General features: G+C 45.5%; 1 protein-coding gene across 2 annotated transcripts in view; it reads right to left on the bottom strand.

Annotated features, from left to right (window-relative positions):
* Positions 1-9,282, bottom strand: part of ndufa10 (NADH:ubiquinone oxidoreductase subunit A10) — a 64,331-nt gene extending 55,049 nt beyond the window's left edge. The window contains exons 1-2 of one of the 2 annotated variants that reach the window (XM_069934286.1): positions 9,174-9,282; positions 56-224 (exon numbers count right to left, since the gene is read on the bottom strand). In XM_069934286.1, the coding sequence (XP_069790387.1) occupies positions 56-224; positions 9,174-9,248 (244 nt within the window). In that variant the 5' untranslated portion in view covers positions 9,249-9,282. Of the gene's footprint in view, positions 1-55; positions 225-4,863; positions 4,978-9,173 lie in introns of those variants that run through there. The other variant, XM_069934287.1, reaches the window with a different exon arrangement.
* Positions 9,283-12,695: the final 3,413 nt, after the last annotated feature.

The following is a 12,695-nucleotide window of genomic DNA, read 5'->3' as shown; positions in this document are numbered from 1 at the left end:
GCAGTATACAATATTAACCTCACAGTGCAAGTACAAAACAAAAACAACAATTTACCTAATTTGTCTGCTAACTTCTTGGCGAGATCACCTTTTCCAGAAGACAGGTTTCCTTCAACAGTGATGATTTTGCTGTTCTCCTTGAACTTACTCATAGTTCTTTCTCCCAGAATGTAGGCCCACCACCCATACGTTATCCTTCTGTGGGAACTTAAATGGATCTGAGCCTGGAGCATGGAAGGAAAAAAAGAAACTTAGATGCGCAGGAGGATTGGCTCTTTTGAAATGTTTCATTTCTCCAGCTATTAAAACCATCAGCAGTGCCTAGCAAATTAATAAATGTTCCTGACGCTCCACCAGTTACAGGTGTCAAGGTTATCCAAATAGTGCTATGCCTTCCCATACCGATCCTAAAGGATGGATAGTTCTGTAACCAAGCAGGCAGCAGTTCTTTTCCTGAAACAAGGCAGGGTTTATGCTAAAACATAGCCCAGCTATTTCACTCGCCGTGAGATGGCAATGATATGCAAGTCAGAAAGCTGTACACTTGAGTCTCACACCAAAGACTTAAATACATAATCTAGGCTGGCCCTCCAAGCAAGAGCTGAGGAAGTGCTGTAGTCAGGGTGCACTTAGAAAATTGTGCGGTTTAATCACCAAGCTATAGGAAAGGTATCATTAATCTGGAAAAGACACAGAAAAGATTCTGGAGAATGTTGCCAGGACTTGTCAGCTTGAATTATAAGAAGTCTCTGAATCAGTTGGGACTTTTCTCCCTGGCATATGGGAAAGTAATGGGAGCCCTCAGAGGTTTATAAAATCAGGAGGGACATTAAAAAGATAAATATTCATAGCCTTCACCTCCCCTCTCCCACCGAGAGTTGGAAAATCTAAAACTAGAGGTCATAGATTTAAGGTGAGAGGAGAAAAGTTTACAATAGACCCATGAAATATGTGAAACATGCAGCCAGAAGAAATGGTAGATAGGGGGACAACTGTAAGATTCAAAAGACATTTGAAGGTACATGGATAGAAAGGTATAGAGGGATATGGCCAATCACCAGGTAATGGGACCAGCTTGGTCGGGATGAGCAGGTTAAGCCAAAAGGCCTGCTTCTGTGCTGAAGAACTCCATGACAGATGAAAGCTACTACCTCCTTTTGTTGAGTAAACTAAATTTAAATGTTCAGGGCTGTCATGATGGGAAAACCAAGTGCAGAAAAATACTGAAATAATTTAATTGAAAGGAGACAAAACTTTCCAACAGCCAGCATCTTCAAGAATTTTAAATATATTATGGACATGGTGTTTCCAGAACATATAGCCAGACATCCCATCCCGCTTGTCACAAGCCATTAGTTTTACGTGATACAGTGTGGGGGCACTTTAATATTCAGTGAGAAATATATGAATGAATAACATGCAAATAAAGTACCAGTGTTCGGGGAAGTGGTAGGTGGAGGGGGAGTGTTCACGTTCATAAACTAATCCTCCAATCTGTGATCACATAAAAAAGAAATCAAACTCTACTTCTTGTGTCTTAGGCCAAGCAAAAGTTGAATGTGAATTACATCTACTCCAAGAGCTGCTTCCTGGTTTAAGGATTAAGGTCCAACAGTCAAGTGCCTTGCTTATAAAATAATAATGTGTTGCGGCAGCTACACTGCTCCTGCAATAACACACGCAACCAGACGGGTTGAGCTCAGTGAGCAGACTGGTTTATTGCAGGCTGCTGGGCTGCACTTCTCCTCCCAGCCCGGACCTGGCTGAGAACCGCGATGGAGGGTGCTGACGTCATCCGGGTGTCACTTGGTCCGCCAGCGTGGGTTTCTGAGCCCCGAGCTGGAAGGAAGGGAAGCCCCCAATGGCGCCATTTTGGCCGGCTACCCCGGCTGCGGGGCCGGTTCGCCTACCTTGTGGTGAGCCGCCACAAATGTTCCATTTTGGTCAGATGCTTAATTTTCAGTTTAACAGGTTTACAAGTGTTAGTAGTTTAAATTGATCCCTTAAGTTGAGTTGAATGATAATTGCCTCGTGTTCCATTTTCAAATATTTTTTAAAAAAGGACAGTTTAAAAGAAACTTTCCTAAAACCTGGAAAACACTGCCTCTCCACTAACTCCCATGTACTATAATAATAGTAACGTGTGCTCTGGACAGAAACCAAATAATGGAGCAACATACAGCAGCAAACAGCTTGCAGATTTTGGCTGCATTGCTTTACAAGTTATCTAGAGAGAGTTGTGGAATACTGATTAAGTGGATAACAAAGATCTTACAGAAAAAAAGACAATTATGAACTGATGGTACAAGATGGTTAACCAGCAGCTCTGCTTGACAGCACTGTGGTCTTCTTCTTGGTCATAATCGAACACTGGTCATGACATTACACCAAGGCTAGCACAGACTACACCTTGTAAACCGCAGGTCATTGTCTACCCTTACTCCTGGACCACAAGACACAGGAGCAGCCATTTGGCTCCTTAATTTTGCTCTGCCATTCGAATAATTGCTGACATCTTTTGCCTCTTGACCATACAATAAACTTGCCTTCTCTGCATATCCTTAACACCCTTACTAATAGATTCCCCACTGCACTGCCCGCTTTTATAGTTGATTTTAAGGATGGGGAGTGGGGCTCCATATTAAACACCAATTAAGATAAACCACTCAACTCATTCCTCTGATTCTGAAAGAACAGGTTGCAAGATTGTCCTCTCTTAGCCCAAGAACTCAGCCCAGAATGAGTTGTTTTTAACTATTTTCTGAAAGGCTGTTAGTTAAATAACAGGGGATAAGTAGTGCCATTTTCACCCCTTAATAAACACTTCACCAAAAATGCACATGGTATCCTAAACCTTCTGCCCTCCTCTAAAACCCCAAACTTCACAGGTTACAAATTATTTTGGAAGATAACATTCACTCACATTTGTGCACTCTTTTTACAACTGACTAAAACTGTTTAAGTTCAGCATTCAAACCCTGCCCTAGTGCGAACCAGAGTACGCTTGCCATTGCTTACTTACAGGTAACTACAAGGGAGCCTGAGAGAAGGAAATCATAGCTGAGCAGAGAAAAAAAATAAAATCTTCTTCTGACATGGAAACATGGATTTGGTGTTTGAAAATTTGACTCCCAACCATCTATAGCCAGGCTCCGTGGGGAAGTGAAGGAGGCCATTCTGGGATGTTACATGTGTCATTTCCCCATTTTACATGGATTTCTCATCTCCTTCAAAAACAGGATAAATATATTTATTTAAATAAATCTTTCCCCACTTGTGCACACTCTGTATTGCCACTGCTTAAATCACATGACAAATAGTTCATGCAGATCAGTGGCTGAATGGGTCTGTTCCAGAAAACCATGAGAAGCACATTTAATTGTATATAAACTATTCACAGACGGCAGTGAGGAAGCGTACAGGAGTGAGATAGATCAGATAGTTGAGTGGTGTCACAACAACAACCTGGCACTCAACATTAGCAAAACTAAGGAACTGATTGTGGACTTCAGGAAAGGAAGACTGAACACAAACTAGTCCTCATCAAGAGGTCAGCAGTGGAGAGGGTAAAGAACTTAGAATAGAGCAGCACGGTTGGCGTAACAGTTAGTGCCACGTCTTTACAACACCAGCAATCAGAATCCCGTGCTGTCTGCAAGGAGTTTGTTTATTTTCCCCGTGTCTACATGGATTTTCTCCCCAGGGGGTCTGATTTCCTCCTACCGTTCAAAAACGTACCGGGGTGTAGGTTAATTGGGTGTAATTTGGGTGGCACGGACTTGTGGGTCAAAATGGCCTGTTACCATGCTGTTTGTCTAAATCTTTTTTAAAATTCCTGGGTGTCAACATCTCTGAGGATCTATCCTGGGGCCTCCATGTCAATGCAATCATGAAGAAGGGTCATCAGCACCGATAATTTATTAGGAGTTTGAGGAGATTTGGTACGTCACCAAAGATTTGCAAATTTCTATAGGTCGAGAGCATTCTGACTGGTTGTATCACTGTCTGGTCTGGAGGTGCCAATACCCAGGACAGGAAAAGGCTACAGAGGCCAGTGCCATCCCGGGCATTAGTCTCCACTCCATTAAGGACAACCTCAAGATGTGACAGGAAAGCAGCTTCTATCACGAAGGACCCTCACCACCCAGGCCACTCCCTCTTCTCACTACCACCATAATGAAGGAGGTACAGGGTCTAAAGACGAATATCCCATGGTACAACAACAGCTTCTTCCCCTCTGCCATCAGTTTTCTGAATGGAAAATTAACCACAGGCACAACCTCATTTTTTCTCTTCAATTGCACTAATTTACTTTTTAAAATGCACTTTATAAAAATTTTTGCATCCATAACCCACAATAATGTTGCCGCAAAACAACAAATTTTGTCACACATGTTCATGATACAATATTAAATTCTGATTCTGAATTATTTAACTCAGTTCAGTGATATAGTTGACTTCAAACTTCTTGGATATAAAAACACCACTTTTTATGAAAAAAACAAATTATTTCCTGATTCATATACTTAAGACTTTCAAAATGCACATAGCCATGAAACTACATAGCCTTCCTTCATAATGGAAAGATTATATTAAGTGTTTTTTTAAAGTTTTAATACCCAATGTTTGTGCAATTAAATTAAAACAGTATGAAATCTCTGCAGATGTTGGGGTCTAGTGCAGCACCCAAAAGTGCTGGAGAAACTTAGCAGGTCATGCAGCATCCATAGGAAGTAAAAGGTAACCAACATTCAAGCTTGAACCCTTCCTCAAGATTTCTGAGTTTCTCCAACACTTTTCAGTACTGCATGAAACTTCTAGGAGCTATCAACAGCTTCTAGTACCAACTATTTGCAAATTTACCTTCCCACTTCCAAATGAATGAAGGACATTTTTCCATTAGGTCACATCTTAGCTGATTCTTACTTCATGAACTGTCTGTTCTCCCACTCCAGTGTCACCTGGGAACTCAGCTCACAGACCTATCAGACTTATCTGTGATATGCCCAAGCCCCATTATTGATTTTACAGGCTACAAAACATTGAGGCACCTTCAAGGACAATGGGCATTGTGGGACGAGATAGCAGAGGCTGACTAGGCCAGGACAAACATGTATGGGGTTGGTAGGTTGATTATAGTCACATGGGTGTAATTTAGCAACATGGGCTGGGGGGGGGGGGGAAATTAAAGACATGGAACTCAAACGAAAGGTGCTGAAAACTTCATAAGCTTTGCAAACAGGACATGAATTACTGAACACAAAAAAAGAGCAAGTGAAAGGAGGAGAAAAATACTTCTGTTGGGCAATATTTTTGCCTGTTGCCAGTGAAATGCTTCAGAAGTATTTCTGAAGGGCAGTCACAGCTGTAACTCAGCAATGTCCACAGCATCCACTTTGTCCACAGCCAGTTCCCACAGTGCAATGTGAAAATACCAAGATAATTTCTGAGAATGTTGACAGAAATAGATGCCACATAAATCCATAAATTCACAATTCAGAGGCACTAAATGAGCCTGTGTCTGAACTTTTTACTTTGTTTTAATTAACTTTAGAGATCCAACACAGTAACAGGCCCTTCAGTGCAATCCAAACACCCCAATTAACCTACTACTCCATTTGTCTTGAAGGGTGGGAGGAAACTGGAGCACCCAAAGGAAACCCATGTAGACACAGGGAGAATGTTCACATTGCTTACAGACAGCACTGGATCTGAACCCAGGATGTTGGCACTGTAAGAACGTTGTGCTAACTTTGCTGTCCAACTGGTTGATGACAAAGAAAATGAATAAAATTGGAGACTGATTCATAATAGGCCGAAGCACTAACATTTCCAAAAAATCCATGGTAGAATTGCTGGAAAGTGGATGCAGACAGAAGTCCAAAGACTGCTGAGAGGACCACAGAGGATGAGAATGCTGTTGTTACAAGGCCTGTGACAACCTGTGTCAGCTGGAGCTTCTAGGGAGTAGACAGAACTCTGCTGAGGCAGCTGAGCATCTTCAGCATTTAGAGAATGTTGCAGAGTACAGAACTTTATCAGGCCCCTCAACCCACCATGTATGCACCAAAAAAACTTGGCAAATTAAACTAAATCTCTTCTGCCTGCACATGGTCCATATCCTCAATACTCTACATATTCACATTGGTCTGATTTCATGTTTGCATAGCAAAATGCAAATTTTCCACCAAGGTTGAGATAGAGAGAGAAGGGTGAAAGGGGAAAAGTTTAAAGAGAACATCCAAAGGAACTTAACACAGAAAGTGGTGGGAGTGTGGAATGAGCTGCAAGCTAAATTGGTAAAAGCAGGCTCAATTTTGACAGGTAGATGGATGGGAGGGTACTGAGGCATATGGTCTGAATGCAGGCCAGTGGGATGAGGCAGAATAACAGTTTGATACAGACTGGAAGGGCCAAAGGGCTATTTCTATTCTGGAGTGTTCTATGTTTCTATTTGGGATATTTTTTGATCATTCCAAAATCCTTGAATGAATTTCCACTGATTAAATCCTGTTTACAGTCATTAATGCAAAAGCCAATCTATAAAGCTTTCAAATAATTGCTACCGTCATTTAGAAGAATGGCCCATCCACTCAATGCTGATGCCATGTATTCAACAGCTGGTTTGGTTCACAACAGAACAATGAAAAAATACAAGAGGACATTGATTTTGGTTCACATTTCCTTCTTACAAATGTTGGATTTTGCAGAAGCAGTGTAGCTGGTATTGTTTCAGTCACTTGAGATACCTGCTGTAAGTAGTCCAGATCTCAGAACCATGTAGAAGGCCAGTGGGGGTGGAGGGGGGTCATGGCTGCCCAGGCAGACCATGAGTTTCATGGCAGCTGTGATCTTGATCTTCAAATGGCCCTTCCCAAAATGAACTAAAGGCCATGTTAGCACTCTGAACTGAAAATGAATTCTATCATCAATATCGGTCTTTGCTGAGGGATGGCTCTCGATGCATAGGAAATGTTCCAGGGTGTTACTGTGTTGCTGGGAATCAGGTTGGTAGAGAACCTTGGTCTTGCAGATATGGAGTGCAAGGCCATCCACTCATATGTTTCAAATAACAAGTCAATGCTGTCTTGGAGTTTAATTTCCAAACTCGTGCAAACTCAAGAGTCATTTGATACTGCAGCTCAGCTATTAAGATTTAGGGAGACTTTGGTTCATTGAATAAATTCCTGTTAGTTCCAAAGATCAGCTCCACTGCCACCTGAAGTTTGTTTGGAGCTAGGTAACCAGCACTTGTAACACCCAAAAAAATGAATAAAAGCCAAGGGAATATTTAAGCAAGGTGCAAAACATTCAAAAAAGCAAAGCTAGAAATTCCTAATACTGTAATGTACTTTTGACAACAGAGAGCAAACAGAGAGAACTGACAGCAAAATGCAATTTAAAAACATTTTCACGTGTAAAATATGATAACTATTTCTCTTTTATTTTACATCAATCCGAACATTTGGCAGACTAATTCTGTCATGTCACTCTTGCATGCTTCTTTATTATTTTCTTCTCAAGTATTGCAGGGAAACTTGGATCACACTGCTGTTCTTACTCCTACAGTAACAATCTGGAAGGCCTACAAGTTTGACACCTTGTACCTTGGGATCCTCCACCCGTCAACAAAGCAAATGGCAATACTTTCAACAATACAATTCCTCACTCCAAGGGGATCTACTGACTCCTGATCTACTCAGGTTTTTACCATTTTCACCCTCCAATTTCTTGCACTTCCACAGACGCAGATCCGTTCACCTGCCCCCCACACAATAATGGTCCCAAGGCAGCTCCCAATTCCCCTGCCCCACTCATGCTCAGAGCAATAAATGGTTCCTGGTCTGGTGCTCCCAATCTCTACCCAGCCTCACAAACATGGAAAAATGGTCACCAGCCTCAACATCCATGCCACCTTAATGCACCTAGCATCTCCAGAGAAACATGAGCTGCAGGGTTAGCGTAGCAGTTAGTGCAATATGAAAAAGTGTCAAGGAAATGGATTCAAATCCAGCACAGTTTATAAGGAAATTGTACATTCACCCCGTATATGCGTGGGCTTTCCCTGGGTGCACCGGTTTTTAAAAGAATGAGATACCCAGGGTTTAAGAAGATAACAGACTGCTGAGGCATACAGATTTGATGCAGACAGTTGAGTTGGACTAATATGTCTTGATAACAGGTGTCAAAGCCAGAAACCTTCACAATTTCAAAAGAAAACCTTGTGTTCTCTCTGCACTTATCCCCCTCACCTATTAAACTTTTGTATCGTGTGGTTGGTGATTAAATAAATTTGTTTATTGTCACATACCAAGATGCAGTGATGGAAATTGCTTTGTAAGCAGACTAGTTTGCCATCTCATACATAGTAGAAGTCTTCTTCTGGCTATACATCCCATAGGATGATGATGGTTCTTTTCAGTCATTGTGTGGGGTTTGAATTGAAGATATCCTATTCTTCAGAAAGGAACAATGTGTGTGTAAATGGATTTGGGTGAATAAGTGTTCTACAGGCCCAGACCCACCCTCTCAACATCCCCTACGAGATCCAGCTGCGTGGTGAGGTCCACGACGGCTGGGGGAAGTTCTGTTGCAGTGATTGGCCAGACCAAGCTTCGATGCAATGGATGCCCTTTCCGTGCTTCACAGCACGTGATTGCTAGATGGACGATGACTGAGAAGGTTCGTCCTCCCATTGACGAGTAAGACACAGAACAAAAGTGCAGTCTCTCCTGCATCTCTACAATTCTGTACTTCCACCCATGATGTCCATCAAGTACACATCAACAGGAATCCCTTTTCTAGTAGTTCACCAGTAGCCTTTTTCAGTTCGTACTCCTAAATGTGATAGTCTCAGCCTTCAGCACCCATTCAAGCAATGACCTCTCCCTAGCACACGTACTCTCCCAGTGACCTCCAACGCCCCTCTTTGCCTGTGACCTCAGGCCCTCTTTCTCCCCATTACATCCATTTCTCCCCATTAACTAGAGCCACCCCATAACCTCGAGCCACCCTCTTCCACCCCCCATGACCTCGAACCACCCGTAACCTCGGGACACCCTCACTTCCCGCGACCTCCAATTCCTCCCCTATTCCCCGTGACATGCCACTCTTCTCCGCCACCCTTCCTTCCCCTCCTGAACCTGCAACACACAGCGGCCTCACTTGCTCACCGTTTGTGGGCCGAGGGTCGCCAGGGCACGGCTTCTCCGAACCACCACCGCCAGCAGCGGCAAGCGCGCCGCCATCTTGTCTGTGCTCACGGACGGGTCCTCCCTGAACGCCGGCGCGACGCTGAGGTGACCGCTCGACTGCCTGCGTTAGTGGAACTGGTAGGAAAGAGGGGAGAAGTGAGGGGGGCTGGAAACGAATCCTCCTCCACCTCCCTCCCCGGGCTTCAACACCACGGCTGCTATGCAAGCTGGTTCCTTTTTACCTCTGGTTACAATGACTGTAGTGTTGAGGTGGGGTGTAGAGGATGGTGTGAGTGGGAGCTTGGGGTGAGTAGGTAGTTGGGTGGCATAGGTTGTAATGCTGGGGGAGTTTGCAATGATAAATGGACAAACAACGGTGTGGGTGGTGGTGTTAGGCCGTTTAGTGAGGGGTGGGTGTGGGTTATGAAGGTAGGTGAGTGGATTGAAGAGTTGGATGGTATAGGGTGCTGTTGGAGGTGTTTTGGGGTGAGGTAAGTGGGCAGTTAGGGATTTGAGGTGGTGTGGTGGTACACCACCGGCCTACTGCAGGGGGAAACCTCTGTACCTGCAGGAGTGTAAGGGGACAGGACAACACCTGGCCGGATGTCCATCAGTCAGCCTGAATAGATCAAGCCCCACCAGGTCAGGTGTCAATCACCCTACGGGATATAAGGCTGTGCCGGCCTCCCGAGGCCTCACTCAGAGTTGCTGCAGCCACAGCCAGCCTGGCTCTGTGGAAGTCTTTGTGGATTAAAGCCTGTTGTACAGCCTTTACCTTGTGTGTGTCTGATTCTGTCAAACACCGCACCACAATTTAATCTACAAAATTTTCCCACGGCGGCTGATGGAAAAACTCCTGTGTGCAGGGAGCCTAGAGGTCAACCCACGCCACCTGGAAGCCCAGACACGGTTCGAGATCTGGCAGCACGCAGTCGAGGCACACGAGGGCGACATCCTGGACTCCAATCGGAAGAGTTTGGTCCAACTCCGGTCAAAGCTGGGTCCCCACGCCATCCAGGTAACCAAAGGCTGCTCCACGTACAAAAGAGCACAATGGACACTCTCGAGAGCTTGTACAAGTCCCCCATGAATGCGGTCTGTGCAAGGTACCTCCTCAACACCCGAGCTCAGCAACCCAGAGAGAAGGCTGAGTCTTACCTGGGATACTTGCGAGAGTTGGCCTGACCATGTCTGGCTGAACCCGGGGTAGGTGTAGAGGAGGTCGAGAGGCTGATCTGGGATGCCTTCATCCAAAGGCAACACTCAAGGGCCATCTGGCAGAAACTGCTGGAAGACAACATCTATGCCCTAACCAGGACTGTTGAAGTGGTCCAAACCCAGGAAGCAGCAGCCCTGCACGTCGAAGCCTTCAATTCCAGGTTCCCCCAGGCTCCCTCATGGCCCTCTCACACTGCAGCTGCAGCCCCAGGCCAAACTGGGGAGGAGAATGTCGCTGCGGCTGGCGCCCGGCGCCCCTGTAAGTGCTGTGAGTCAGACCGATGATTGCGCCAAAACTGCCTGGCTAGGAACCAGTTGCCGGATGCAACAAGAGAAGCCACTTCCCCGACACAACGGAAACGCCTGAGGAAGGAGGCCAGCCACACAGCGGGCCGCCATGTGCCGCTGCCATCTTGAGCCAGGCAACGGCCTACATGGAGGGAACCCGATGACAAAGAGAACCAGATGGACAACACGGGCGATGACCAGGCCGACCTACCGACGCTTTCTACGTCTCCGAACGCCATCGGCTGCAACACGCCGCACCCCATGACCAACATCGACGTGGTCAACATGGGCAATGACCAGGCTGCCCTACCGATTCTCCCCACGCCTCCGGACGCCATAAATCGCCGCACACAACCGGAGAGCGATGACTCCAACCCCAAGACGGCCCTGGCTGCCACCACGCTGACCAGGGACATCGCTCACGACCTCGGGCGCTCTCTGATGGACGTGCAAGTCAACGAGCAGGTAACAAAATGCCTGTTCAACAATGGAAGCACCGACAGCTTCATTCACCCGAGTGTGGCCCACTAGAGATTAAAAATCCACCCCACCACTGCTCGATCGCCCTCACCTCCAAGGATAAGACTGTTTGGTACCCTCAGGTACTGCTCGGCCGATATAACTATGGGAGGGGAGACTTACACGGGGTTCATGCCCAAACTGTGCCCCAGTCCTCCTGGGCCTAGGTTTCCAGTGCCACCTGCAGAGTGTCACCCTTGCCTTCGGGGGGCCCCAACCTCCAATCATGCCAACCTCCCAGCCCCAGCCAACCTGCGGCCTCTCCATACTACTTATCACCCCACCAGCGCTCTTCCCACATCTTATGCTAGGCTGCAAGCCGATCAAAAAATACTAAACCCTTCCTTCCTCATAACCCTCTATTTTTCTTTCATTTAAGTGCCTGTCTAAGAGTCTCTTAAATGCGTTTAATGTTTCAACCTTCACCACCACCCCTGGTTATCCATTCCAGACACCCACAACTCTGTATAAAAAAAAATGTACCCCTGATGTTTCCCCTAAACTTTCCTCCCTTCTCTTTGTAGAGATGTCATTTGGTGTTTACTATTCCTACCCTGAGAAAAAGGCGCTAGCTGTCCGCCACATCTATGCCTCTCAGAAACATGCTAGACATTTAATAAAGCAATAAGGGCCTGTTAAAAGAGCCAACTGTGGTTTATTTTAAAATCCTGTGGCCATGGATCAGGGCCTAAGGTGGCAGCACCTATGATCAGCAGTAGCACCCTCAAGGGGTTGCAAACAAAAGCCCTCCTCCTGTTTGAGAAGGAGGAGCAGAGGAGATGATCCGATGGGATGGTGACCATGGCGGTGGACCAGTAAGGGGTTCTGCAGCTGAAGAACCCACAGGTGGCGGGCTGTTGGTGTCTCAAGTGAGGAAACCACACAGGCTGTGGGCAACTGCAGTCAGGGGACTCGCACCAGGCTGCTGGGAACTGGCTGAAGGGCTACCACGTATTGCAACCGGGATGCAAGAGGGTACCGAGGGTGTTGAAGGCTTCTTTATCGGGTTGAAAGTTTGGATCTGGAGCTCGAGTTGACTGAAGTCAATGTGGCATGGAGGCTGCAGGAGCCTGGAGATGAATCCATAGACACTCAGTGACATTCGGGGAACTCTCTTTTGCTTCTCTTTCTGACTGTAAGGGCTATTTCTGTTGATGGCAAATCTTTGTCTGTTTGTGGCAGACTAAAGTAAATTTCATGTAAAAATACACCCTTTTTATTACAAACAATTAAGGAATCTTGCATCTTTCATGAGGTCTCCCAGGATATTTGCATCTGGATATTTTAATTTTTCTTCCCATTTAGAAAATAATCTATTTATTTTTTTCTACTGAAGTGCAAGACCATAACAGACATTGGATTTCAGTTGCTACTTTTCTACCCATTCTCATCTGTCTAAGCCTTTCTGCAACCTGTTTCCTCAACACAACCTGCTCAACCACCGACCTCCGAATCATTCTGCAAACTTGGCCAAAA

Source organism: Narcine bancroftii, chromosome 4 (genome assembly GCF_036971445.1).
Source record: "Narcine bancroftii isolate sNarBan1 chromosome 4, sNarBan1.hap1, whole genome shotgun sequence".
NCBI lineage: Eukaryota > Metazoa > Chordata > Chondrichthyes > Torpediniformes > Narcinidae > Narcine > Narcine bancroftii.
This window is presented reverse-complemented; position numbering and strand designations above follow the sequence as displayed.